At 39.7% G+C, this 27,127-nt stretch overlaps 1 protein-coding gene across 16 annotated transcripts in view; it reads right to left on the bottom strand.

Annotated features, from left to right (window-relative positions):
* The window catches only part of SPIRE1 (spire type actin nucleation factor 1), a 217,520-nt gene that overhangs the window by 23,020 nt on the left and 167,373 nt on the right, over positions 1 to 27,127 (bottom strand). For 10 of the 16 annotated variants that reach the window (XR_010152012.1, XM_054671737.2, XM_016933261.4 and 7 more), the window contains 3 exons: positions 26,463 to 26,549; positions 23,539 to 23,668; positions 10,163 to 10,335 (listed from right to left, as the gene is read on the bottom strand). Coding sequence is in view for 14 of the 16 variants with exons in the window: in XM_054671737.2 (XP_054527712.1) it covers positions 10,163 to 10,335; positions 23,539 to 23,668; positions 26,463 to 26,549 (390 nt within the window). In the remaining 2 variants the exon portion in view is untranslated. Of the gene's footprint in view, positions 1 to 10,162; positions 10,336 to 16,432; positions 16,475 to 23,538; positions 23,669 to 26,462; positions 26,550 to 27,127 lie in introns of all 16 variants that reach the window. The other 6 variants (XR_010152011.1, XM_063795916.1, XM_003315796.6 and 3 more) reach the window with 1 other exon arrangement.

The raw sequence follows: 27,127 nt of genomic DNA, 5'->3' as shown, positions 1-27,127 counted from the left end.
TATTTCATGCTTACTCTTTATATATATAAATTATATATATTATATATAGTATATATTATTTATATATATACTTATTTATATTTATATAAATATAATTATTTATATATAATTTATATATATTATTTACATATAATTTATATATTATATATAACATATATAATTTGTATAATTTATATAAATATATTTATATATTATATATAATATAATTATATATATACACATATACACTTTATGAGGTCTCATGAGACTCTTATAGATGCAACTGAGGCAAAAGTAAGCACATTTGGAGTACTAGATTTTGGCACTCAGAGGGTGCATTCTCTATTTAAAAAGCATATACTCAAGATTTAAAAATAACATAAGAAAACCACATAACATATTCATTTTTTATGTTCATTAATTAACTAGTTAATTAGAGACAGGTTCTCACTCTGTTGCCCAGGCTGGAGTGCAGTGGTGCAATCATGGCTCACTGCAGCCTTGACCTCCAGGGCTTAAGTGATCTTCCCATCTCAACCTTCCAAGTAGCTGGGACTACAGACATGTGCCACCATGCCCAGCTAACTTTAAAAAAAACATTTGTTGTAGAGACGGGGTCTCACTATGTTGCCCAGGCTGGTCTCGAACTCCTTAGCCTCAAGTGATCCTCCCACCTTGGCCTCCGAAAGTACTAGGATTACAGGCATAATCTTATACTGGCCACCATGTGTGGCCAGTATATTAATTTTTTAAAAATGCTTTTGCAAGAAGGAAATAACTAAGGTTTGACATTAGCATCTGATGTACCTTGATTACCCAATGCACATACAATATACTGAAATGTTACAGATATAAAGAATTGTTTTAAATTTTACGTTGCTCCCCCAGAAGTGTTAATGGCCCACTGTCCCTGAATACCCACAACAGGCAGCTGCACACAATTTTCTGATTGCTTAAAACGAATCTTCTCCAGGATTAGTTCTTGCCCCAGAGGAATCACACTAACCTCTGCTAGCATATCTTGGGTAACTTAGACACTCAGAAGGAGAGCCAGGGAACTGTTAACAGTCAGGTCTCCTGAGAGAAGGGTGTGTGAGTACACACGTGTGTGCATATGCGTGGGTACATGCATGTGCATGTACAGACTCCTGTTTGCTGCGTACCCTCTCATGTCTATTCCAACTGCCTAATCACTTTTTGCTTATCTGGGGAATTCTGACGGGTCTCTGACATTTCTAGAACATCAGTCTCTTCTACTGCCTGGACTGCTTCCCGAAATCTGCTTGTGTTTTTTGTCTGATCTCAGAGGCTGGCTGATCCTCACTGAGTTAGGGCTTCTCTAGCTCAGAACCATGGCTGCAGGAAAGCCTCTTGCACTGCTGCTTTGCTCCAGGGCTCACTGGTGCCGAATACTGCCAGAGTATAGTTTCAGGGGCCAGTCTGGGCACGTAACTCACTTAACAGGAATGGAAATCTTCCTCCTCCTGAAAAGAGGTTCAAGCAGGGCTCAGACACAGCTCCTTTGCTTAGCTTTCCTACTGGAAGCTTTGACATGGCTACAATCAAAACTCATCTTTCAGTAAAAAAAAAAAAAAAAAAAAAAAAAAAAAGTTACCAAGATAGGCTAGCAAAGGTTATTAAAGATAACAAGAGACACTGAAGTTAGGTTTCCAGGAACTGAAAAAAAGAGTAATGGAAAGAAGGTCTGGGTGTGGGGGTCTAATTTTATAGGGGATCTGTGACTAAAACACTGTATGGCTTTTCTAACTCAGTTTCTACCTGGCTAGGGGCTCAGTTTTCTCACTGAAAAATAATGATGCTGGACAAAATTTCTAAGGCCCCTTCCAGTTAAAAAAATACTGGTTTCTTTTTTTTTTTTTTTTTTTTTTTGGACACTAGAGTCTTGCTCTTCAAGAGATTCTCATGTCTCAGCCTCCCAAATAGCTGGGATTACAACCATGCACCACCATGCCTAGCTAATTTTTGTATTTTTAGTACAGATGGGGTTTCACTATGTTGGCCAGGCTGGTCTTGAACTTCTGGCCTTAAGTGATCCGTCCGCCTCGGCCTCCCAGTGCTGGGATTACAGGCGTGAGCCACCATGCCCAGCCTTTGTTCTTTTCTTTAATTCAGGCATTCTCATGTAGCGTGAGAATACTAGCAAGTTCATGAGATACATGGACTTCAGAGTTAGACTTGGGTTTCAAATCTAACTTTATCATTTACTAACTCTTTGAACCTAGGCAACCATTTCATGTACCTGTTTTCTTATCTTCTTCTTCTTTTTTTGGAGAGAGTCTTGCTCTGTCACCCCTGTTGGAGTGCAATGACACAATCTCGGCTCACTGCAACCTCCGCCTCTGGAGTTCAAGTGATTCCCATGCCTCAGCCTCCCGAGTAGCTGGGATTACAGGTGTGCACCACCACACCGGGCTAATTTTTCTCTTTTTAGTAGAGATGGGGTTTTGCCATGTTGGCCAGGCTAGTCTTCAACTCCTGACCTCAAGTGATCTGCCCACCTTGGCCTCCCAAAGTGCTGGGATTATAGGTGTGAGCCATTGTGCATGGCCAGTTTTCTTATATTTTATACAAGGATCATAGCTGCTATCTATGGTCTTTGTGAAGACAAACTGATTTATATCTAAAGTCTAACAGAGGCTGGGCATGGTGGCTCATGCCTGTAATCCTAGCACTTTGGGAGGCCGAGGCAAGAGGAATGCTTGAGACTGGGAGTTCAAGACCCCTGTCTCTATAAAAAAATAAAAACAAACAACTAAAAACCCCAGCAACAATGAAAGTCTAACAGGGTTAGCTCAATACAAAATAACCATTATAGCGACACCATGCCCCGTGCTTTTTTTTTTTTTTTTTTTTTTTGAGACAGGGTCTCACTCCACCACCCAGGCTGGAGTGTAGTGGTACAATCACAGCTCACTGCAGCCTTGACCTCCTGGGCTTAGGTGATCCTCCCACCTCAGCCTCCCAAGTAGCTGCGATTACAGGGATATGCCACCATGCCAGACTAAGTTCTTGTATTTTTAGTAAAAGTGGGGTTTTGCCATGTTGCCCAGGCTGGTCTTGAACTCCTGGGCTCAAGTGATCCGCCTGCCTCAGCCTCTCAAAGTGCTGGGATTACAGGTGTGAGTCACTGTGGTTGGTCTTTTTTTTGGGGGGGGGACTTGCTCTGTCACCCAGGCTGGAGTGCAGTGGCAATGATTATAGCTCACCACAGCCTTGAACTCCTGGGCTCAAGTGATCCTCCTGCCTCAGCCTTCCAGTAGCTAGGACTACAGGTGTGCACCAAATGAAGTCTCACTCTGTCGCCCAGGCTGGAGTGCAGTGGCGTGATCTTGGCTCACTGCAACCTCCACCTCCTGGGTTCAAGCAATTCTCCTGCCTCAGTCTCCCAAGTAGCTGGGATTACAGGCATGCATCACAAAGCCTGGCTATTTTTTGTATTTTTAGTAGAGATGGGGTTTTGCCATGTTGGCCAGGCTGGTCTTAAACTTCTGAACTCAAGTGATCCACTCACCTTGGCCTCCCAAAGTACTGGGATTACAGGAGTGAGCCACCACACCCAGCCAAATTTTTGTAGAGATGGGGGTCTTGCTATGTTGCTCAGGCTGGCCTCAAACTCCTGATCTCGAGCTATCTGACTGGCCTGGCCTCCCAGAGTGCTGGGATTATAGCTGTGAGCCACCCACCTGGCTCATTATAGCTTTCTTTAAGGCACTTAGCAGTATGTATCAAAAGCTACACAAATGTGCATTCTTTCACCCAGAAAATTCAGTTCTGGCAAAAAAAAAATTGAGAAAGAAACAAAAGCAAAAATATAACAATGTTCACATAGTGTTGCTCTTAATAATGGTAGAAAACTGGAAAATGAAAGCAAAAACATAATGTTCACAATAGTGTTGCTCTTTATAATGGTAGAAAACTGGAAACAGCCTAAATCTTAAAAAATAGAGGACTGAGTAAATAAAATACAGTAGGTTATTACTGTGGAATACCACACAGCTATCAGGCATCATGTTGGAAAAGGACATTTAATCAAATGGAAATTGCTCATATTTTGTTAATTAAAAAGCAAGTCAGTGTCTTTGTTCTTAAAAGAATTAAGGAGTTTTTTCTTTTTATATAAAACAGTTGAGTTTGTAATTGATAATGTAAATAATTAACATCATTCTAATTTCATGAGTATTTGATCTACAATAATATATTAACTGATTACAAAGAAATTCAGAACTAAATAAGGGTTATTTAAGCAGTAAACTGTTCTGTGTGATAATTTGGACCCACATTTAAGTTAACCCCCAAAGACAGCAATGTGTGGTAAGAAGTTTCTGGTGGATGTCATCAAATGAAAACTCTGCAGGGGAGCACAGCTGATATTGTGGAATGGTGGAAGGTATCTCTTAAAAGAATATAGAGTCTCTATGGAAAAGGAGATTAAATAAGATCACGTATATATACAGAGTTTACCATATAGTAGATATTATGGTGGCTAGAAAGCATTTATTAAAATGTAAAACAAAGAAACCAAAAAAACCCCACAAAAAACAAAAACATTGCTAGAATGAGTCCTGATAAGTTAACAGGTGAAATTTACATACACGTGACAGCATTTCCTATATCAAGAGTGAATAAAGTGTTCAGTTTACAGTTGGAAGTGTCACTGCTTCCTCTTCAAGGGGAAATTCTGGTGTCTCCTTCAATTGTTCTGTGGGCTTCATTACAGAGGGTGGACAAAGAGGCTCATGCAAGGGGCAGCAGAGGCAGGTGGACTCCACTGGTGAGTTCAGTGCCCGCTGAGTACTGACTCAGCAGTGGGCCACTCCCTCTTGGAATGGAAAAGAAATTTCACATTGCTCTATGAGGCCTTCAGGAGGCCCTGAAGGATGGGAAGGGTGGGTGGTGGTGGGTGGGGAAGGCTCTAGTCCCCATCTCCATTTCCAGCTGACTGACACTGTACTTCTGTGTAAGTCTGGTGTCAAGAAAAAGTTTTGGCACTTAAAAACATGTTTGGGCCCAGGTGTGGTGGCTCATGCTTGTAATCCCAGCACTTTGGGAGGCTGAGGTGGGCAGATCACCTGAGGTCAGAAGTTCGAGACCAGTCTGGCCAACATGGTGAAACCCTATCTCTACTAATATTACAAAAACTAGCTGAGTGTGGTGGTGGGCACCTGTAATCCCAGCTACTCGGGAGGCTGAAGCAGAATTGCTTGAACCCGGGAGTCGGAGGATGCAGTGAGCTGAGGTCGCTCCACTGTGTTCCAGCCTTGGCAATGTAGTGAGGCTCCATCTCAAAAAAACCCCCAAAAAACCATGTTCGGAAGCCAGCCATTAAATTTGAGGAGGAGAGGGAAAATGGGGAAGTAGGTGATACAACTGAGAGGCAGGAAGAAAAAGAATAAAGTCAACCTTTTTGAGACTGCCCTTTATTTGTTCTCTACTGTCTTCTACAGCCCTGAGTCTTCACTTGGTCTTTGCTCATGGTGCAACGTCAGCCAGGAATTCACTAGACAAGTCAGCAGAGTCACTAGATGCCAGACATGCAGTAAGGAGCAGAGGTTTGAGTAAGACTGCATTTCTGCTCTTGGGAAGGCACGGGAGAAATACATCAACATGCTGTGGCACAGCCCGGCTCACATCTCACAACAAAATGGAAAGCCCTCTGCTGTCTTTTATACTCATTCTAAAACCTATATCCTACTACTCTTCCACGTGGCTTCTCCAGCCTTTTCAGTCCCTGTGGTGTTTACTGACTCACTGAACTGACCTCTGCCGTCTCTGGACTTCTGTAGTGTCCAGTCACATTCTACATACCCTAAGACACTGAGCTCACTAAGCACTTGGAATGATTCTTAGGTATGTTTTTTATATTCTATTTAAATTATAAACAACAGAAGGGCAGAGACCATCATATTTCTGTCTGTACCTGCAGTACTTACTGAAGGCATTCAATAAATATTTGAATGGAAAAAATGGAGTGGTACTGGAAGAAAAAAAGAAGTTGGTGAAAAGAATAGGAGAAGAGTTTAAAAATGCACTAAAAAGTAGGGAACAAAAAATTACTATAAAATGTGAACGAAAAAAAAACCCTGTAATGTGACATGGGATGTATTTAACAGTCTCTGTATTTGTGGCCATTTGTAAGACAGCAAATATGACCAGAGGTAAGTCAATCTTGGTTTAGGAATAGATAGAATTCCTCAACATCTTTTCCAGTTTCATGCTTCTGGAGCAAAACTACCACGTTTTGGAACTGGAAGAGACCTAGAGATCACAGAATCAGCTCCTCTCATCAAAGGGAGAATACGCTGATGGCCAGCAAGATCAAGTGTCCATTCCAGCACCCAGTCCGTACACCCTGAGCGGGCCTAGGGCAGGTGCCACATGGAGAATTGTCTTTACTAATTCACACTGTAAGGAAACACAGTTTGAGTTTCCAGGTGTTCATTCATGTCTATATAAATGTCAGTTCATTAAATGGCTTTACAACAGACCTTCTTCTGAGCTGGCTTTAACCAGTTGATGATCTGAAATTAGCTAATGTTAATAGTGTTTTAGAATAAACACAATTCATCTACCACTATTAAAGAGAACTACTGTCTCATCAATAGAAAGTTTATTAAAACTTTGATTAATACAAACCCAAAACTTGAAACAGTTGATTAAAAATAAAGACTTTGGTTTATCTGTGTTTTCTAAATGTTAACATATGAATACATTTAGAAGTTTTCGGCTGGGCGTGGTGGCTCACGCCTGTAATCCCAGCTCTTTGGGAGGCTGAGGCAGGTGGATCACTTGAGGTCAGGAGTTTGAGACCAGCCTGGCCAACATGGTGAAACCCCATCTCTAATAAAAATATAAAAAAATTAGCTGGGCATGGTGGCAGGCACCTGTAATCCCAGTTACTCGGGAGGCTCAGACAGGAGAATCGCTTGAACCTGGGAGGTCGAGTTTGCAGTGAGCAGAGATTGGGCCATTGTGCTACAGCCTGGCTGGCAGAGCAAGACTCTGTCTCCAAAAAAAAAAAGAAAAAAAAAAATATATATATATATGTATATATATATATATACACACACACACACACACATATATATACACATATATATACACACACATATATATACATATATATAAAAGAATTTCAAATATATATAAAAGAATTTCAAAACTTCTAAATATATATATAATATATATTAAAAAGGAATTATGTATATATTTAAAAAGGAACATAAGGCATTCCCACATTTAATACCTTTGCTCTTCCCTTATACTTAAAAACATCAATTTTAGATTGAAGAGGAAGAGAGGAATACGCTTATTTCCATACCCTTGTCTAAGATCATTCACTCTGTTCCATAAATCTTTGAGATTTCTACCACCACTGACTTAAGAACTATGATTCATCCGGGTTTAAACCAGTAGCTAGTGACAAAAGTCAGAGGTAGCTGGAATCCAGATCTCACATTTCTTTTTTCGGCAATTTATTGCTTGCTTCATGTTCTAACTGATGAAAATGGCCTCTCTTTGATTAAGAAGAGTGTGTCTAGCAAATCATCTCAAGATTTGGATTTGGGGCATTACCACTTTGTCTTCAAAAAGAGGACCACAAAGAAGGTTACAGAGGCTGCAAATTTATCTGATCATGCCTTGCTGTGTAGTGTTGCCTCATGAGGTGATGAAAGAGGACTAGAAAAGGAGTTAAAAGTAGGCCCGTGGGGGTGCAGGAAGGTAGTTCCTGGCAGCTGCAGATTGGTGCCACCCAACCAAACTCTGTGAAGGGACTGTGATCTGTGTAGCCGTGGTCACAGAGGTTCCTGGGCCCTTGAGTGCCATGACTGAGAAACTGAGTTCTTCATTTATTTAATTTTAATATAACTTAAATTTAAATAGCCACATGTGGGAGTGGCTACCGAATTGGAGCTCTGTCTAGATATCTGAGCTAGATGCTTTTAAAATGTAAATCACTGTTCTTATAGGTTAGTATGAATTTATCTAAATATTTGAGTGTCTACTGAGTGTTAGAAACTGGTGATATAAAGTAAATTCAGCATGGTTCCTCCTCTCAGGGAACATGTACTCTGGTGGGACAGAGAAATAAGTGAATAATTACATGACAGGGTGTTAAAGTGTTCCAGTGAAACAGAGGGATGAGTGGGTTATGATAGAATCACAGAGAAGGGGTCCTGGCAGGCTAGTGGTATCCGGGAGACTTCTAAGACAAAGCGAGGCCACGCTGACTCTGACAAGGACGTGAGGGGCAGACCGCAGACACAGCTAAGCACCAAGCTGAGCACCGATGGGCTGTGCAGGAAGAGTGAACGGCTGTGCGTGGCTGAGGCATAAACCAGAGACAGGGAAGGTGTGACATTAGACCAGAGGTGTCTGCAGGCGTGTGATCAGGGGGTGCAAATTTTATTCTGTAAGTGCCAAGGAGCCTTCCGAAGGTTTTAAGCAGGAGTTACAAAGAGCGGTGAGTGCAAGACGGAATTTGGGGAGCCAAGAAGAAAGTCAGACAGACTGAAGAGACGGTGAGAAAGAGAGACCAACTGACGTTAGTAATATGAATATTTCTTATTGTTATTAGTGTTTGAAAAACCTTTAGTAGCAAAATTATTATTGGTATTGCTTGGAATGGAGTGGAGACGGATGAGAGGAGAATTAAAGAATAATTCCTCAGATTCTACCTTGGATGGAGCCAGCAACTAGGATAGCAAGCAGAAGATGAGAAGCTAGGGGGTATGTGTGCATGCACGCAGGTGTGTGTATGTGCATGTGTGTAGCTAGGGTGTGAAGCTGGGGTGTGTGTGTGTAGCTAGGGTGTGTGTGTGCACGCATGCATGTGTAGCTGGGGGAGGTGTGTATGAAGCTAGAGTGTGTGTGTGCGCATGTGCGCGTGTAGCTAGGGTGTGTGTGTGAAGCGAGGGTGTGTATGTATGTGTGTGTAGCTAGGGTGTGTGTGTGCACGCACACATGTGTAGCTAGGGGAGGTGTGTATGAAGCTAGAGTGTGTGTGTGTGCATGTGCGTGTGTAGCTAGGGTGTGTGTGTGTGAAGCTAGGGTGTGTATGTATGTGTGTGTGTAGCCAGGGTGTGTGTGTGTGCGCGCATGCATATGTAGCTAGGGTAGGTGTGTGTGTTTGATTTGGCAAGTGGGTGAGGGAGAAGGGAGGGAAGAAGAGGATTTCATTTTACCTAAGTTGATTTTGAGGAAGGGCAGTGGAGACCCAGCAGGCAATGATGTATACAATACTGACATCGCAGATGGGGGCTTGAGATGGATGTGGGAAGCATTAGCATATAGGTGGATGTTGACATCAGGAAGGATATGAGATCTTCCCTCTCCACAAGGGGCAGTAGGTGGATGATGAAATCTGGAGAATACTATTAGAATTTTCTTTTTTGGAGTTTTGTCTGTTGGTATTACTACTACAAAAAGAACAATCCTAAGTATGAGTGTGTGTACGTGTGTGTGTATTTTAGAAGAAGAATCTATGCAAAATGTTTTTCTTAACTTTATTTTTTTGTTCCCCAAACGGGAAGATATTAAGGTAATATAAGCTGGAAAACTTGTTGACTTGTTTGAACCCCACATATAATTTAAGACTACATATATGTGTGTGTGTGTATATATATATATGTATTTTTTTTTTCTTTTTTTTTTTTTTTTGAGACAGAGTCTCACTCTGTTGCCCAGGCTGGAATGCAGTGGCACAGTCACAGCTCACTGCAGACTCGAACTCCTGGGCTCAAGGAATCCTCCTGCCTTAGCCTCCCAACTAGCTGGGACCAGAGGTATGCACTACTGCATGTGGCTAACTTTTTAATTTTTTGTAGAGACAGGGTCTTGCTATGTTGCCCAGGCTGGTCTCAAACTCATGGGCTCAGCGATACTCCTGCCTTGGCCTACCAAAGTGCTGGGATTATAGACGTGAGCTAACATGCCCGACAAAAATTTTAGTGTTCTATAATTATAGCCACTATATTGGTCTTTACTAATAGAAAGTAATCTATTATTTAATTTCCTGCAAACCAAATTAATTTTAATCCTAGCTTTATTGGTTGAAAAATGGGAAGAGATTAAGCAACAACTGAAGCAAGATAATCAATAAACTGCATCAGACAGCATTAAGCACCCTCATCTTGGAGTCAAGCTGGGTGAACTGGGGCCTCACCTCAGACTCAGAGCTGTCCAGTTCGGCCAGAGTTGGGGCTCTGAGGAGCTTCTTCCGCTGTGCAGGCACCTGCTGTGCGGTACTTAACCCATTTTCTTTTGTTTGTGATGTCAAACCTCCATTCACCATAGATGACTCCACAAGATTCTTTGTAGATTCAGGGGTAGTCACATCTGGTAAAAAAGCAAAAGCTTACCTTTTCTTGAGCCAAGAAAGGTTATCTGTGTTGGAAGCATACCAGGTAACAGAGCATTTCATACAAAAACACAGAGGCTTGATTCAGTAACACCTTGCCTATGTATAGAAAACTTCTTCTGGTTGGATATTAACTGTCAAATTCAATTAAAGGAAACTTTAAAATGAATAATTACATATTCATACTTGTAGATTAGAATTTAGACTTAAAAGGAATCCTACAGATAACTGACTCACAACTTGTTTATTTTCCAGATGAAGAAACTGGGGCTGAGAGAAGCTAGTTTACTTCACAGCCTCTAAGGATCCAGTGATGTATGGATGAAGAGAGGACACACACAAAGCCTTACCAGACACATGGCTGTAAGATCTGAAAAAGTTTTGGTTTGAAAATAAAAATGGCTAATAATCTATATTCATATAAACATATTTAATGTGAACACAAAAAGTCTGGGATACATTTCCTCTGATGAGTCTGATTTATATTATTAAGAGCTCAAATTTGGATGAGAAGGCAATACAACAAATGACAGACAATGAAGCAGTCTATAGTGTGGTGTGGGGGATGGTTTGGGTCTCTACTGCTATCTAATCTCCTTTCATCTGTAAAATGAGGATACTAACAGACGTGGGCTTGTTGTGAGCATTAAACAGGTTAATAATTGCACATAAAATTCTGTGCCTAGTACAGGCAGTGAACAATAAATGTTAGCAATTATTCATACTGATTTTGATCTCTATTGGTGAATAAATAAACTAAGGCTCAGATGGATTCGGCAAGTGGCACCATGGTGTCATGCCAAAGCTGATCCATGAGTCTTTGTCAGTACTGACTCTGATGGCCTGCTTTTTGGTACCATAGCCTGGAATCCTCCAAGGCAAATGGAACTACTTTTCTTCAGTATTTCAAATGAAGAGTTAAAAATGGGCTAAATTTAGTAACTATAAAATCGGTACATTTATAAGTGAAAAAGAGCAGTTACCGCATGATGTAATTTATAGACCAGCACACTCGACTGCTCTTTGCATGCAGTCTGTGAGGCTGCCGTAGATGGGGCAAAGGGCATGCTAAGTACTAAAGTGAAAAAGACTGACTGATGCTCTTTTAGAGGGGAAAGCACTGTAACTGAGGTTACTATAAAAAACAAGAATGTGGCCCGGCATGGTGGCTCACGCCTGTAATCCCAGCACTTTGGGAGGCCGAGCCAGGAGGATCAATTGAGGTCAGGAGTTTGAGACCAGCCTGACCAACATGGTGAAACCCCGTCTCCACTAAAAATATAACAATTAGCCAGGCGTGGTGGTGGACGCCTGTAATCCCAGCTACTCGAGAGGCTGAGGCAGGAGAATCAAAGTGAGACTGTGTCTCAAAAAAAAGAACAACCCCCCCCCCCCCCCGCAAGAATGTGCTGTTTACAGTAGGATATTCCCCCCCAGCAAGTAATATTTACACACCTTAAGTATGAGAGGTAGAGCTCCAGGAAACATTTGGTATATAAGTGTGTTCTAGTGCAGCTTTCCCTGACATTATTTATAAAAACCATGTAAATTATTTCTTATTACAAATGATATATATCTTATTTAATATTTATAATTTCTGCTTATTTTTGAAGGGTTTGAACAAGCTAGAGATAATGGAAGGAAAAGAAAAAGAAAAAAGGGAAAGAGAAGGGAGGAAGAAAGGAAAGAAGGAAGAACAGCTGTCCATTAATTATCTTTTTACATAAAATTTTTAATTGAGAACTTGACAACACATGCATTTCTTTTACTGTTACCTTCCCAGGCATTAAACAGCTAGAACAAATAAATAATTGGTGATGGTGGTGGGGAGCACTGAAAGGGACAAAAGGAAAAAAGCAGCAAGTTTTTATACAAATTATAAAGGTAAAAATCTTAAATCTTTCAATAAGGAGATAAGAGAAATAGAATTGTTGATATTTTGTAGGAATCTTCTAAAAGGAGATATAATGAGAAATAGAATTGTTGACATTTTGTGGGAATTTTCTAGGAGAAAGCACAAGTATTTCAAACGCACACACCTTCCACCTTTCCTAACCACGTTCTCACAGAGGCTCCCACCGTTGACCTGGCAGCAGGTCACTTTCTAATTACTATAATTGGAGTTATCATAATAAGAGAAACACAACCAGCTTCTCATGCTGGCCCCACATTTCCAATCGACAAAGCCAGAGTTTCCCTAAGAATAGCACTGTATGCATACCACTGCACAGAGGAACACTCAAATAGTTTTGGCAGTTATTTATTTTTTATTTGAGACAGTCTCGCTCTGTCTCTAGGCTGGAGTGCAGTGGCGTGATCTCAGCTCACTGTAACCTCTGCCTCCTGGGTTCAAGCGATTCTCCTGCCTCAGCCTCCAGAGTAGCCGGGACTACAGGCATGTGCCACCACGCCCAGCTAATTTTTTTGTATTTTTAGTAGAGTCGAGGTTTCGCCATGTTGGCCAGGATGGTCTGGATCTCCCGACCTTGTGATCCGCCTGCCTCAGCCTCCCAAAGTGCTGGGATTACAGGCATGAGACACCGCACCAGGCCCATATTTATTTTAATGTGCTGCAAAATAAATAAATAAATAAATAAATACTTTTTGCTGCAGAAAAAAAATACTGTATTTTAAGATCCATGATTTTATTGCTTAAGAAATGTTTAAAGTTGTTTATGGCAGATTAAAAATTTTTAATAGTACCGGGGCACTTAAGGCTGGCAGAAATTCATAAAGATGGCATACGAACTGAATTTTAGGGAACACTGTCAAATGACAGTGGCTGCCTTGAGTTCAGTTTATTCTCAATGCAGGGGATTTGAGAAATTGTCCAATAGCTCTGTAATTGCCTGAACCCTGTGCTATGAGATTGATAATTATTATTTTAGCTAATTGACTGAGACTACTGAAAGAAAACATCTGTACTAAATTCAAAGCTTTGAGAAAAACTGAATTAATAAAAAACGGGTTATGTAACAGCCAGGTTTCAAGATGATCTAAACACTTGAGTGATTTTATCTCATACCACAGACTGGCAAAAGACTTAATTGCACTTTTTTTTTTTTTTTTTTGAGACAGGGTCTCATTCTGTTGCGCAGGTTGGGGTGCAGTGGCAAAATTATGGCTCACTGCAGCCTTGACCTCTCGGGCTCAGGCGATCCTCCCACCTCAGCCTCCCAAGTAGCTGGGACTACAGGTGTGCACCACCACGCCTAGCTAATTTTTTGGTATTTTTCTGTGTTTGTGCTTAGAGACAGGGTTTTGCCATGTTGCCCAGGCTGGTCTTATTTTAAACTCCTGGGCTTAAGCAAACCGCCCACCTTAGCCTCCCAAAGTGCTGGGATTATAGGTGTGAGCCACTGTGCCCGGAAAACATATTTTTAAGAAGTTTGATCACTTACAGTTTTCTGTTTGAATGAATAAATTATCATTTTTACTTTAATGTATCAAATGAGAAAAGCAAAACACTTGGATAGGCTTTGTATTTCTTGTACATAAGATGGCATTTCTTAAAAAAAAACTGGTGATATTTATATGTAAGCAAAATATTTAAGAGGTGAAATATTTAGATATGGCTTTAGAAATCACATACCTTAGGTTTAGAACCTAAAATGCATACCCATGATATTAAATATATGTGTCTGCTGCCTTATTTAGTGTGAGGAAATGTGACTGGCATATAAATTATATATTTAATACCTGTATAGGAAAAATAAGTTATACTTACCATAAGTGATGTTGAATAGATTAAGATTTTCACTAAGAATTAATATTTCTAAGATATACTTAAGCAGCAGAATATTCATCATTATCTTGTACTTAAGTTCAGAGTTATCATCTACACTGTATGTTTACAATGTTTCTCATTAGTTTGTTCATTTTCTAACTCAGAAAATGCACTCCAATCTTTGCATTTAAGTTAGAAGAATGAATCAATCTTTTCTATTTGTAATTTGGGAAATTTTAATTAATAGTTAAAATGCAACAATGAAAAACATAAAAGCAGCACAAGAAATCAAGAATGAAGCATTAGAAAATCACGAAGTACATGAAGACATGAAATAAATTATAGCAAATGATAAGCAGTGAAACCAAATAAAAATTCTCTGCTACCCTTTTACACTAAGAAATTTAAGTACCAAGAGTTTTCTTTCCAAACAGAACCCATCGTATAGGCTGCAAGAACACAGAACACACAACATACCTATAGATGAGGTGTGTGAGCATGCATACTGTCAAGATCAGCAATGTGTGCCTAATTTAGATTAGCCAATGGTCAATGTGTTTAGGCAGCCAACCACTCGCTTTCTCATTACGGTCCAACTAATGGAAGCATCTTTTGTAGATATTCAAAAAAGGTAGAGTATCTGTAATGTATATTGCCAACTTTTGGGGATTAGTAGTGACATATATATTACTATGTTTCTGTGTTTATTTTCCAGACCAAATTTTTTCAAGGTCACTTTGCAAATGGCTGAAAAAATAAAAATTCCAAATGAATAAAGAAAATAGAAAAAGCTCTTCAGTGGTCAGTCAAAAATAGTAAGTGAGTGATTGTAAAATATTACAGTCATGCCTGAGACCTACACAAATAAGCAAAAGATTTAAAAACAGTTGGAAACTAGCTTTGTAGCTGGAAGATACTCAATAAATATTCATATACAGAATATACTAGAACTCTTTAAATATGAATTTGTACGTAAGGTATGCCAACAATTCTTTGTTATCTTAAGAGGCATTCTATGGCATTTAAAAGAAAATCCCAAAAGAAAATATTTGTGCCAACATCTCATCTCATTTTATATTTAAAACAGTAGCTTCCAAAATTAAAAACTCTAACTTGCAAAATATTTTATTGGGATTAAGTTGGCTTTGAAAATTCACCTGGCTGGGTGAGGTGGCTTACGCCTGTATTCCTAGCACTTTGGGAGGCCAAGGTTGGTGAGTTGCTTGAGCCCAGGAGTTTGAGAGCAGCCTGGGTAACATGGTGAAACCCTGTCTCTATTTCCTAAAATAAATAAATAAATAAATAAAAGAAAATTCACTCATATATATTTAAAGTTTTAATTTATAAAGGGTTGATTTTATAGCTCAAATTTAGTTATTTCACTATTAATCTCTGTTTAACAGAAGGGTCTAAACTTGTACTACAAATCTGAGGCACATAATTATATATTACAACCAAAGCCATTACAATGCTCTTGTATTTTTATACTCTTTTTTTTTTTTTTTTTTTTGAGACTGAGTCTCGCTCTGTTGCCCAGGCTGATGTTCAGTGGCGCGATCTCGGCTCACTGCAACCTCCGCCTCCCGGCTTCAAGCAATTCTCCTGCCTCAGCCTCCCAAGCAGCTGGGACTACAGGTGTGTGCCACCATGCCTGGCTAATTTTTTTGTATTTTTAGTACAGACGGGGTTTCACCGTGTTAGCCAGGATGGTCTCCATCTCCTGACCTTAAGATCCGCCCACCTCAGCTTCCCAAAGTGCTGGGATTACAGGCGTGAGCCACCGCGCCCGGCCTGTATTTTTATACTCTTAATCAGCATTCAAAGTCATTCATGACTAGGCTCTATCCACTGAGCACAAAGATACAAAAGACAGTTCTTGCCCATCAACTGAGGTGCTGTCATCTGAAGTAGATAACCATTTTAAGTTTAGTTACTTAAATAACTGAATGCTTTAGAGAACAGGAAGTAGATGTGTCAGAATTTTGTTTCTATGAAGTTTTTTTCTATTCTCTTAGGGCAAAGGTCTGCTGTAGGCTTTAACCTCATTGCTCTAGAAGAGCCTGGACAGTGACAGCCGCCATTAAGATGGGCACCATCTTCTAGAACCATGAGTATGGTGTGATGGTTCTTCCAAAATTGCTTAGGAGAAAACAGATTTACTGTAGTCTTGTATCTTTTTTACATATATTGTTTTCAAACAAGCAGAATGTTTTATTTTACTGACCACGGCTTAGCAGAAGCCTTTCAATTTTCTTTTTTAACATGTTTGAACAAGCAGATGAATGAAATGTATTTCACAGAAACCACAAAACCCACGTCAGGTGTAAAAGTGTTTTTTTTTTTTTTACCTGACAAGTCAAAACTGTAAGACATGCTAAGTGGCCGCATTGCTGAAAAAAAGAAAACAAACAATAAAAAGAAAATAATTCAGCTGTTAGGAATATACAGAGAGGACAAAAAAGGGAACGGATTAATGAAGACCCTTAGTGGCTACATGTCAGACTCTAAGGCAGGCAGAAGCTAGTGAATGAAAATCTGAAATACATTAAAACCATGCAAGAGTCTTAGTTTCAGTTATATCACTAAGACTTCAAATGGAGGAACAATAAAAGGAAAAAGTAACTTTTTAAAAAACAAGTTAAAAATGAAAGCATGATAAAAATACAAACATTTTAAAGAATCACAGAATAGGATGTTTGACTTAAATATAGATTTTTTAAAAAGCCATGTTTTAAAACATGATTTTAGGGAACATACAACATCTTTAAAATTTCAGAGTAAATTTATCCTTCAATAATTTATGTCAGGATGAAAATTTGGCTCTCAGAATAAAGGTGAAACAGTTCATAAAAAATTCTCAGTTCAGCTAGTTCAGCAGCATCACCATTATGTGTTAATAAACTATCTATTGTAGGCCATATAACCTAGTAGTTGAAGGACAGGACAGATTGCCTGAGTTTGAACCTCAGCTCTGCCACTAACTGGGAATGTGACCCCAGGCAAGTTACTTAACCTCTCTGTGCTTTAGTTACTTCATCTGTAAAATGAGAATAATCCTATCTTATGGAATTGTTATAAAGATTAAATAACTTCATGTAAAAAAGGTGCTTAGAATAGTGCTTGACACACAGTAAAAACTGAATATGGTGGTCCTTCCTTATCGTAGTTTCACTTTCCATGGTTTTAGTTACTCATGATCCAAAAATATCAAATGAAAAATCTCAGAAATAAAGAATTCATAAGATTTATTTATTTATTTTGAAATGGAGTCTCGCTCTGTTGCCAAGGCTGGAGGGCAGTGATGTGTGATCTCAGCTCACCGCAACCTCCGCCTCCCGGGTTCAAGCAATTCTTGTGCCTCAGCCTCCTGAGTAGCTGGGATTACAGGTGCCCACCAGCATGCCTGGCTACCGTTTGTATTTTTAGTAGAGACGGGGTTTTGCCATATTGGCCAGGCTGGTCTCGAACTCCTGATCTCAGGTAATCTACATGCCTCGGCCTCCCAAAATGTTGGGATTACAGGCATAAGCCACCATGCCCGGCCAATTCATAAGTTTTAAATTGCATGTTTCCTGAATATTACTTTTTCTATTTTATTATTAGTGATTGTGAATCTCTTACTGAGCCTATTTTATAAAATAAACTTTTTCATAGGTATGCATGTAAAGGAAAAAACATAGTACATATAAAGTTTGGTACTATCCATGGTTTCAAGCATCCACTCGGGGTCTTGGCATATGTCTCCCCCTCAGATAAAAGAAGACTACCGTAATTATCATTTATTTTCTTTCTTTTTTTTTTTTTTTTTTTTTTGAGATGGAGTCTCACTCTATTGCCAGGCTGGAGTGCAGTGGCTGCAGTGGTGCAATCTCGGCTCACTACAACCTCTGCTTCCCAGGTTCAAGCAATCTCCCGAGTAGCTGGGATTATAGGTGCCTGCCACCAGGCCCAGCTAATTTTTGTATTTTTAGAGAGACAGGGTTTCACCATGTTGGCCAGGATGGTCTTGAACTCCTGACCTTGTGACCCGCCTGCCTCAGCCTCCCAAAGTGCTAGGATTACAGGCGTGAGCCACTGTGCCTGGCCTATCATTTCTTAAAAATGAAATTATTATTTATTTCCTGTTGAAGCACTCTGCTTTTACAATTTATGCATATAATAACCACTAAATTGTATACTTTAAATGAGTGAATTTTATGGTATATAAATGGCGTAAAGCTCAATAAAGCTGTTAAAAAGGTTATTGCAGAGATGTGATGATTTTAGGTATTCATGACAGCGAGGATTATCTATTTTCACTGCAGTCCAAAGCTCTTACCAGTACCTTTGCATCAAAGAGAAAACATCTTTCCTGTGACACAGGCTCAGCCTTCCTAGGATTGTTCAGAAACCAGCACATCAGACACTGATGCACAGGACTTCAGATATCCATTGGCCATTCTTCCCTTCCTCTCCAACAAAGCATAGTCTTCGTTTTCCATTCCAAAAACTAAATCTACCAGGACTTCCCATACTCTCCAAAACTGCTGAAGCCAAAGCAACGCCTCACTGAATATCGTTTGTCATATCCTTTCTTCTGTTCTTTTAAATCCTCTTCATATAAAGAGGGTAGAATAATTTGAGATGTTAATTATTTTTCCTTGTAATTTTTTTGTCACCCCATTTCACAAAGTTGGCCCCTTGGTGAAACTCTGTTGTCACCAAAGATAACCTTGCCTTCCTGGCTTTTGATTTCTGGAAGCCTGAGGTCCTGGTGGGGATTATGCCCAGTGGGGAGGGCCTTTGTGGTTGGAGACGGACACACTGCAGAGCAGCAGTAGCTTCGGAAGTACAGGCATATCAGGCACAATGTCTCTCTAGTTGCTGTTTTCCAGGGAGACAGCCTCTAGACTTCTAATACCCCAATTTAATGGAATGTAAATATGTCTCAGTGTGTATTTTAGCAGCTGGTTTTAAAGGAATAATTTTTATTTACAACCCAAAAGCTCAATATTAAAAAAAAATGACATGAAGGAAAAGTACTTATTTACATCCCAAGCACACATTAGCAAGATGTCAGAATCATATGTAGATGTTTTTAGATATACACACGTCAATAAAGGGGATATGCATGTTAGATGTGGCAAATAAATCAACTATTATTTAACAATCATACTTACTGTTCAAGGACTGGGAAATAATATTTTAAGTATTTTCATCCTAATGTATAGTATGTTTTAAACAGGCATTTTACTGTGTTTTAATTATCTCATAGGAAATTGATTAGGGATTTTGTGTTGATAAGAATAATCTTCCTTGGGTCAGGCGCGGTGGCTCACGCCTGTAATCCCAGCACTTTGGGAGGCCGAGACGGGTGGATCATGAGGTCAGGAGATTGAGACCATCCTGGCTAACACGGTGAAACCCCGTCTCTACTAAAAAAAATACAAAAAATTAGCCGGGCTTGGTGGCGGGCTCCTGTAGTCCCAGCTACTCGGGAGGCTGAGGCAGGAGAATGGTGTCAACCCAGGAGGCGGAGCTTGCAGTGAGCCAAGATCGCACCACTGCACTCCAGCCTGGGAGACAGTGCGAGACTCCGTCTCAAAAAAAAAAGAATAATCTTCCTTGAACTTATCTCGGAAAAGTTTTCTAAAAAGTAAAGAAAAAAAACATCTTCCACTTACCATTCAAAAAACCGTACTTCTAAACTCCTATATTACCTACTCTAGATTTTCCTAATTATGTATAGCAAATAAAGTATTACATATTATCACAGCACTCTTCCATCTTCTCTAATATCTTTTTATTCTGCTCTTTTTTTCTCTAGCACTTGAATATATCTTTTGAAATAAGGCTGACTACTGTGTTAAGAAGGGGATGCAATTATTTCTTGGGAGATGACATTTATATATTTTCCAATCTCTATACCAAAAAGAGGACAAAAATTGAGGATGTCAATTAAGATGTTTAGAAGAAAACAAATAATCAGAGACATGAACAAAGACTGATGTACAAGAATAGTAATTTCAGACTTACTAGGAAAAAATAGAAAAAGCTTGTGAATCAGGAAAATAGGTAAATAAAACCCAATTTAGCCATCTGTTAGGAGATCACATCCTTATAAATCGTATTTGGAGTCATATTTAATGACATAGGAAGACGGTCATGCCAAATAAACCATTAGATGCAGAGAACAGAGTACTGTATATACACAGTTTTCATCCTCATTTTGTAATGCACAAGTAAATTCACAGTGGATGCCTCCGGCTGTTGTTATTATGGGTAACATTTTCATCTTTAAACATTCAGACATTTTTGCCATTGCTGCATTGAGCTCCTACTTGCAATTACATGTAGGGGAAAAGTGATACAAATATTTAGGGAAACTTTTCTTCAAGTTAATTCTGCCAATATTATCAGAACTGAACTCCCCAAAGCAAAACTGTATAGTAAGAACCAATGTAGTTCTGTAGAAAAAATGACCAAAATCCCTTACTTTACAATTAGGGTTTAATATCCATTTGAACTCGGAATTCTAGAAGTAACACTCTCACAGAACAATATCTTTCTGTAACAGCTCAATTCTGGTGGTTGTGAAATACCAATTGTCAAGGTTAAAATAAAGACATACTTAACATAAAAATGTTATTTAATTATTCTAAAGTAGGGTTCCCATTAGCAACTACATATAATTTTAAAAAGTGAAACTGAAGAATATGGCTTGCTATGAGAGATTGAATCACTCATCAAAAAGCTCCCCAACAAAGGCAGGTTCAGGACCAGATGGAGTCACTGGTGAATTCTACCAAATATTGAAAGAAGAATTAATGCCAATCCCTCTCAAGCTCTTTCAAAACACTGAAGATGAGAGAACACTTCTAATTTTGTTTTACGAGGCCAAAACCCCCAAAATTACAGGCTAAAATCCTTAATGAATATAGATTCAAAATTCTGAACAAAATACTAGCAAACTGAATCCATCAGCACAATAAAAGGATCATACATCATGACCAAGTGGGATTTATCCCTGGGATGCAAGGACAGCTTAACACATGAAAATCAATTAACATGATACACCACCGTAACAGAATAAAGAATAAAAATCACATGATCATTTCAAATGCAGAGAAAGCATGTGACAAAATTCAACACCTTTTCAAAATAAAAACACTCAACAAATTAGGAATAGAAGGAAATTACCTCAACATAATAAAGGCCACATATGGAAAGCTGACAGCTAACATCATACTCAATAGGGGAAAACTGAAAGCTTTTCCTCCAAAATCAGGAACAAGGCAAGGATGACCACTTCTATATTCAACATAGTACTGGTAGTTCTAGCCAGAGCAGTTAGGCAAAAAAAGAAATAAAAGGCATCCAATTGGAAAGAAAGTAATAAAAGTGTCCCTGTTTGCAGATGACATGATCTTACAGATAGAAAACTCCATAAAATTTTTTTCAATACACTAACAACAAAAAGACAATCCCATTGACAATAGCACCAAAAAGAATAAAATATCTAGGAGTAAATTTAATAAGGAGGTAAAAGATTTATATACAAAAACTATGAGACAGAAACAAATGGAAGAATAATATTCATGAATTGAAAGACTTACTGTTAACATGTGAATACTACCCAAAGCTATATACAGATCCAATAGAATCCCCAAGAAAATCCTAATGGTATTTTTTACAGAAGTAGAAGATAATCCTAAAATTCCTATGGAACCACAAAAGACAATGAATAGCCAATCAATCTTGAGAAAGAATAACAAAGCCAGAGACATCACACTTTCTGATCTTACAATATATTATAAAGTTACAATAACAAAAACAGCATGGTACTGGCAAACAACAGTGGAACAGAACAAAGAGTCCAGAAATGAACCCACACATATACAGTCAACTGATCTTTTTTTTTTCTTTCTTTCTTTCCATGGAATCTTGGTTCACCCAGGCTAGAGTGGAGTGGTGCAATCACAGCTCACTACAGCCTTGATCTCCTGGGCTCAAGTGATCCACTCTGAAACTTTGTCACCAGAAAGTACATTTAATTATTTCAACCCATGAGAGTACTCTGTACAGCCCAGTGCTGTACTAGGGACACGACAACGAACAAGACAGACATGGGCCCTGTCATCACGAAGGTCACACAACAGAAGGGTCAGGATTAAACAAGGAAAATCAATATGGAATGGTGGAAGAATTCAAGACTGGAAGCAGGAGGACAATCAGTGCTGCTGCGACAGATGACAGCCTCGGCTGGGATAGTGGCTGCTGGGCTGAGAAGAGTAGAAGATTAAAAAGATCCAGAGGAAGTAAAATCAACAGGGGTTGGCCATGGGGTAAGAGTCAAAGATTATGTTAAGGTTTCTACATTGGGAAAACAAAATGCAATGGTTTGGGGAGAGACAGGATGAGTTCACTTGTGGAAATGTTGGGTTTGTCTTGCTTGTAGGATATGAGAAGGCTCTATCTAGCAGACAGCTGGACGTATGAGTCTGCATTTTTACAGATCTGCAATGTAGACTGTGAGCTGGAAGGTAGTCACAAACAAAAACCATGGAAGAGGGTATGGTTGCTTAGGGAGAATAGAAACTTTGAAGTCCAAGAGTCTGAAAAAGGCAGAAGAAGAGATCAGAGGAGAAAACTAGCAGAGTGGGGGTCACAAAACCAGATCCTTTCCTGTTAAGGTACCACTATAGACCGTTTTCCTAAAGGCAGTTTCTCTGGATTCTTTGGGCATTTTTAGTCTTACAAACTGAAAGACAGTCGTATAAATAAAAATGTTTACAGACATCTTATAATATGGCCTTCCTATAAATCAAAATCAATATGTGCTTGTAGTATACACTAAAAAATAAAAAATAATAACTGTAAAGGAAGTTTAGAAATAAGTTAAGTAATATCCGGTAATAACATGCTTTCATGACATAATATTATGGGTATCTTTAAACCCATAATAAACAAACATAAGGTAAAACTATATATCTATCATCTATATTTTTAAAATATAATACGTTATCTTTGTATATGCAATACAATTTATAAAGTATTTTTTTACCATAATCCTATTTAATTCTTACATAAAACTCATAATGTAGGTTAAGAGGAATTTTTATCCCCCTTCTGCCAATGAAGAAAATGATGCTCAGAGAGGTAAAGAGACTTTCCTAAAACCTCAGCCTAGAGACTGGCAGAGCTCTTTCAATTACGGCACGATGTCCTCATATAGTTCAATATTAGATAGGCGGAAGGATTTCCCACCCTATAAATTTCAAGTAAGTGTGAGGGGGTATGTATATGAGAGAGTGAGAGGGGGTATGTATACGAGAGAGTGAGAGGGAGAACAAGTGAGTGAGATACAGAGAAATGAACAAGGAATGAGAACTCTTTACTTTCATGGGGCTGGGTGTATAAAGATCCTTTTCCCAGGGGATGACTCTAGACTGAGTACAGGAAGCAGTGGACTCACCTAATCTGCTACGTCTAATCTCCTCTGGCGATACAGGCCGCAGCTTTCTTTCTGCTTTAATTTCTTCTAATATTCTTTCATGGAGGCTCCGTGGCCGTGGTGGAGTTGGTTTCAGTTTTCTGGCTGAGACCTTGAAAGTAAGAAAAATGGCTAAAGACTTCAGTAATTAAGTAATTTTTACTGAAGTCTAGTCATACAGTACAGTATTATAAATTACATTTCATTGATTGGAACACTGCTTGATAAAAGATTACTTTCAAGTCATTAAATATTAAGGTTCCTAAAGCAATAGGGAGATTACTGGATATCAGAGTGATTTGGTTATACATTCTCAAATTGTATTTTATTGCTTACAGAAGGCGTCTCACTCTGTTGCCCAGGCTGGAGTGCAGTGGTGCAATCTCAGCTCACTGCAGCCTCTGCCTCCCGGGTTCAAGCGATTCTCGTGCCTCAGCCTCCCGAGTAGCTGGGATTACAGGCGTGTGCCAACATGCCTGGCTAATTTTTGTATTTTTAGTAGAGATAGGGTTTCACCAAGTTGGTCAGGCTGGTCTCGATCTCCTGATCTCAAGGGATCCACCCTCCTCAGTCTCCCAAAGTGCTGGGATTACAGGCATGAGCCGCTGCACCTGGCTACACTTTGAATGTCTAAGCTCAAGGGGTCCTTCTGCCTGAGCCTCCCAAGTGGCTGGGATTCCAGGCGCATGCCACTGAGCCTGGCTTGCTCAACTAATTTTAAGCAGTTATAATTATGTTCCCTATATGCTAGCGTGATAGGTAATCAGTTGCAATGCAGGCTATTACTACTGTTGTTTTTTTTGTGTTTTTGTTTTGTTTTGTTTTTTGTTTTTGAGACAGGGTCTTGCTCTGTCACCCAGGCTGGAGTGCAGTGGCACGATCATGGCTCACTGTGGTCTTGACCTCCTATGCTGAAGTGATCCTTCTACCTCAGCCTCCTGAGTAGCTGGGACAACAAGTGTATGCCACTGCACACGGCTAATTTTTTTTTCTTTAATTTCTTTGTAGAGAGAGGGTCTCTCTATGTTGCCCAGGCTGGTTTTGAATTCCTGGGCCCAAGCAATCTTCCCATCCTGGCCTTCCAAAGTGTGGGGATTACAGGTGTGAGCCACCTCCCAAGTGCTGTGAACACCCCGCTCTACTGTTTTTAAAACTAACATTTTTTAGTAACCACCCATAACCTTCTTAGATTGTTATTATCTTCATTTTATAATTGAGGAAATAAAGGCTCTGGGAGGCTGATTAGCTCCCTCAGAGATACGTGGCTGCTAAATTGTGGAGCCAGTGTTCAAGTCCAGGTTCACATGGTCCATGCTCCTTCTGTTCTACCATGACCTACCATCCTACCATGACCACTCTGGCCTGGGAGACACAGTGAGACTGTGTCTCAGAAACAAAAATAATATAATTTACAGCTGGGCTTCATCTTCAGAGTAAAAAGCTCAGAGAAAAAACCTCGGCCGGGCACGGTGGCTCACGCCTGTAATCCCAGCACTTTGGGAGGCCGAGGTGGGCGGATCACTTAGAGGTCAGGAAATCGAGATCATCCTGGCTAACACGGTGAAACCCCGTCTCTACTAAAAAAAAAAAAAAATACAAAAAAAATTAGCCGGGCATGGTGGCAGGCGCCTGTAGTCCCAGCTACTCTGTAGGCTGAGGCAGGAGAACAGTGTGAACCCGGGAGGTGGAGCTTGCAGTGAGCCGAGATCGCGCCACTGCACTCCAGCCTGGGCGACAGAGTGAGACTCCGTCTCAAAAAACAACAACAAAAAAAACCCATCTCTACTGAAAATACAAAAAAATTAGCCAGGCGTGGTGGCAGGTGCCTGTAGTCCCGGCTACTCGGGAGGCTGAGGCAGGAGAATGGCGTGAACCCAGGAGGCAGAGCTTGCAGTGAGCCGAGATTGCATCACCGCACTCCAGCCTGGGCGACAAAGTGAGACTCTGTCTCAAAAAAAAAAAAAAAAACCTCCTAGGTAGCCCTCTTTAAAAAAGATTTATAAAAAGGATCATTAATTATGCTCTAGTTGTATACAAACTGAGAAATACTATTCACTTTCTAGTTACTTTATGTACACTGTTTTGAGAGGCTTTGGTGAGCACTGGCTATTGAGCCGGGTAAAAAAGAAATAAGGAACAGAAGAAACACAAACCAATGTTCCAACAGATTAGAATATTCTGAGTCTATGGTTGCTAGAAAGAACTCTGTTAACAGAGGAACATGATAATTAACATAGAAATGGATGTACAGCAGGTGGATTTATTATAAAATATGTCAATATGACAATTTAATCAAGGAGGGGTAGGTTGCATCCTACAGTAAACTGGAAGGACAATCCATAACGGGACTATCCAGTAATATATTTAGCTGTTATCTAGGAGGTATATGACCAGATTTTGCACCATGACCCAGGTTGTTTTGAGTAAAAGTATCCTAAGACAGCCTTGTATTAAATAATTTTAAGATTTTTCAGTGACTTAAGAATATAATTTACAAGGCCAGCTGTGGTGGCTCATGTCTGTAATCCCAACACTTCAGGAGGCTGAAGTGTGAGGACTGCTTGAGGCCAGGAGTTTGAGACCAGCGTGGGCAACATGGCAAAACCCCATCTCCACAAAAAATTTAAAAAGTTAGCCTGGACATGGTGGTGCACACCTGTGGTCCCAGCTACTTGGGAGGCTGAGGTGGGAGGATCACTTGAGTCCCAGGGGTCACTCCAGCCTGGGTGACACAGTGAAACTCTGTCTCAAAAACAAAAAATATAATTTACAGCTGGGCTTCATCTTCAGAGTAAAAAGCTCAGAGGAAAAACCACCTAGGAAAGCTGAGTTCTAGAGATGACACCCTAGAGTAGAATAATTCATTATGATATCTCCAATCTAGAGAACTATGTCGAATTACATACTGGATTTAAAGGAGGTCTGGATCTGATGAAGTCGAGGATGATTTCATGAGCACTCTTCTTTAACCGAGGGGGAATATCACCATTCACCTAAAAGGAGACAAAAAGCAGAAGATTCATGTGACTATAGAAGACTATCATGAATTTCTGGGTATAGGTGTTATCTCAAATATGCCATAAAATTAGTGAAGTGTAATTACCAAGGATACATTTCAAATCAATAAAGTGGGGAGTAAATGGCTGAGTGATTCAGAGGAAAGACTGTGAAATTGAGGAAAATCCAAGTTTACTTTAATTCTATCACTTTGTGAAATTTCAACAAAAAGTTTCTAAAATTATGAATGTAAATGGAATAAATAATACTTGAAGTTATTAAGTATTTTATGATTAAAAAAACTTTTTACCTCTTATTTTCCTCCTTATAAAAAAACCTAGGTAGGCCGGGAGCAGTGGCTCACGCATGTAATCCCAGCACTTTGGGAGGCTGAGGCAGGCGGAACCCCTGAAGTAGGGAGTTAGAGACCAGCCTGGCCAACATGGTGAAACCCTGTCTCTACTAAAAATACAAAAATTAGGCTGGGTGTGGTGGCTCACGTCTGTAATCCCAGCACTTCGGGAGGCCGAGATGGGCTGATCACAAGGTCAGGAGATCGAGACCATCTTGGCTA

The sequence above is a fragment of the Pan troglodytes genome, chromosome 17, assembly GCF_028858775.2.
Source record: "Pan troglodytes isolate AG18354 chromosome 17, NHGRI_mPanTro3-v2.0_pri, whole genome shotgun sequence".
Lineage (NCBI taxonomy): Eukaryota > Metazoa > Chordata > Mammalia > Primates > Hominidae > Pan > Pan troglodytes.
Note: the sequence above shows the minus strand (reverse complement) of the source record. Positions and strands in the feature narration are given on the sequence as shown.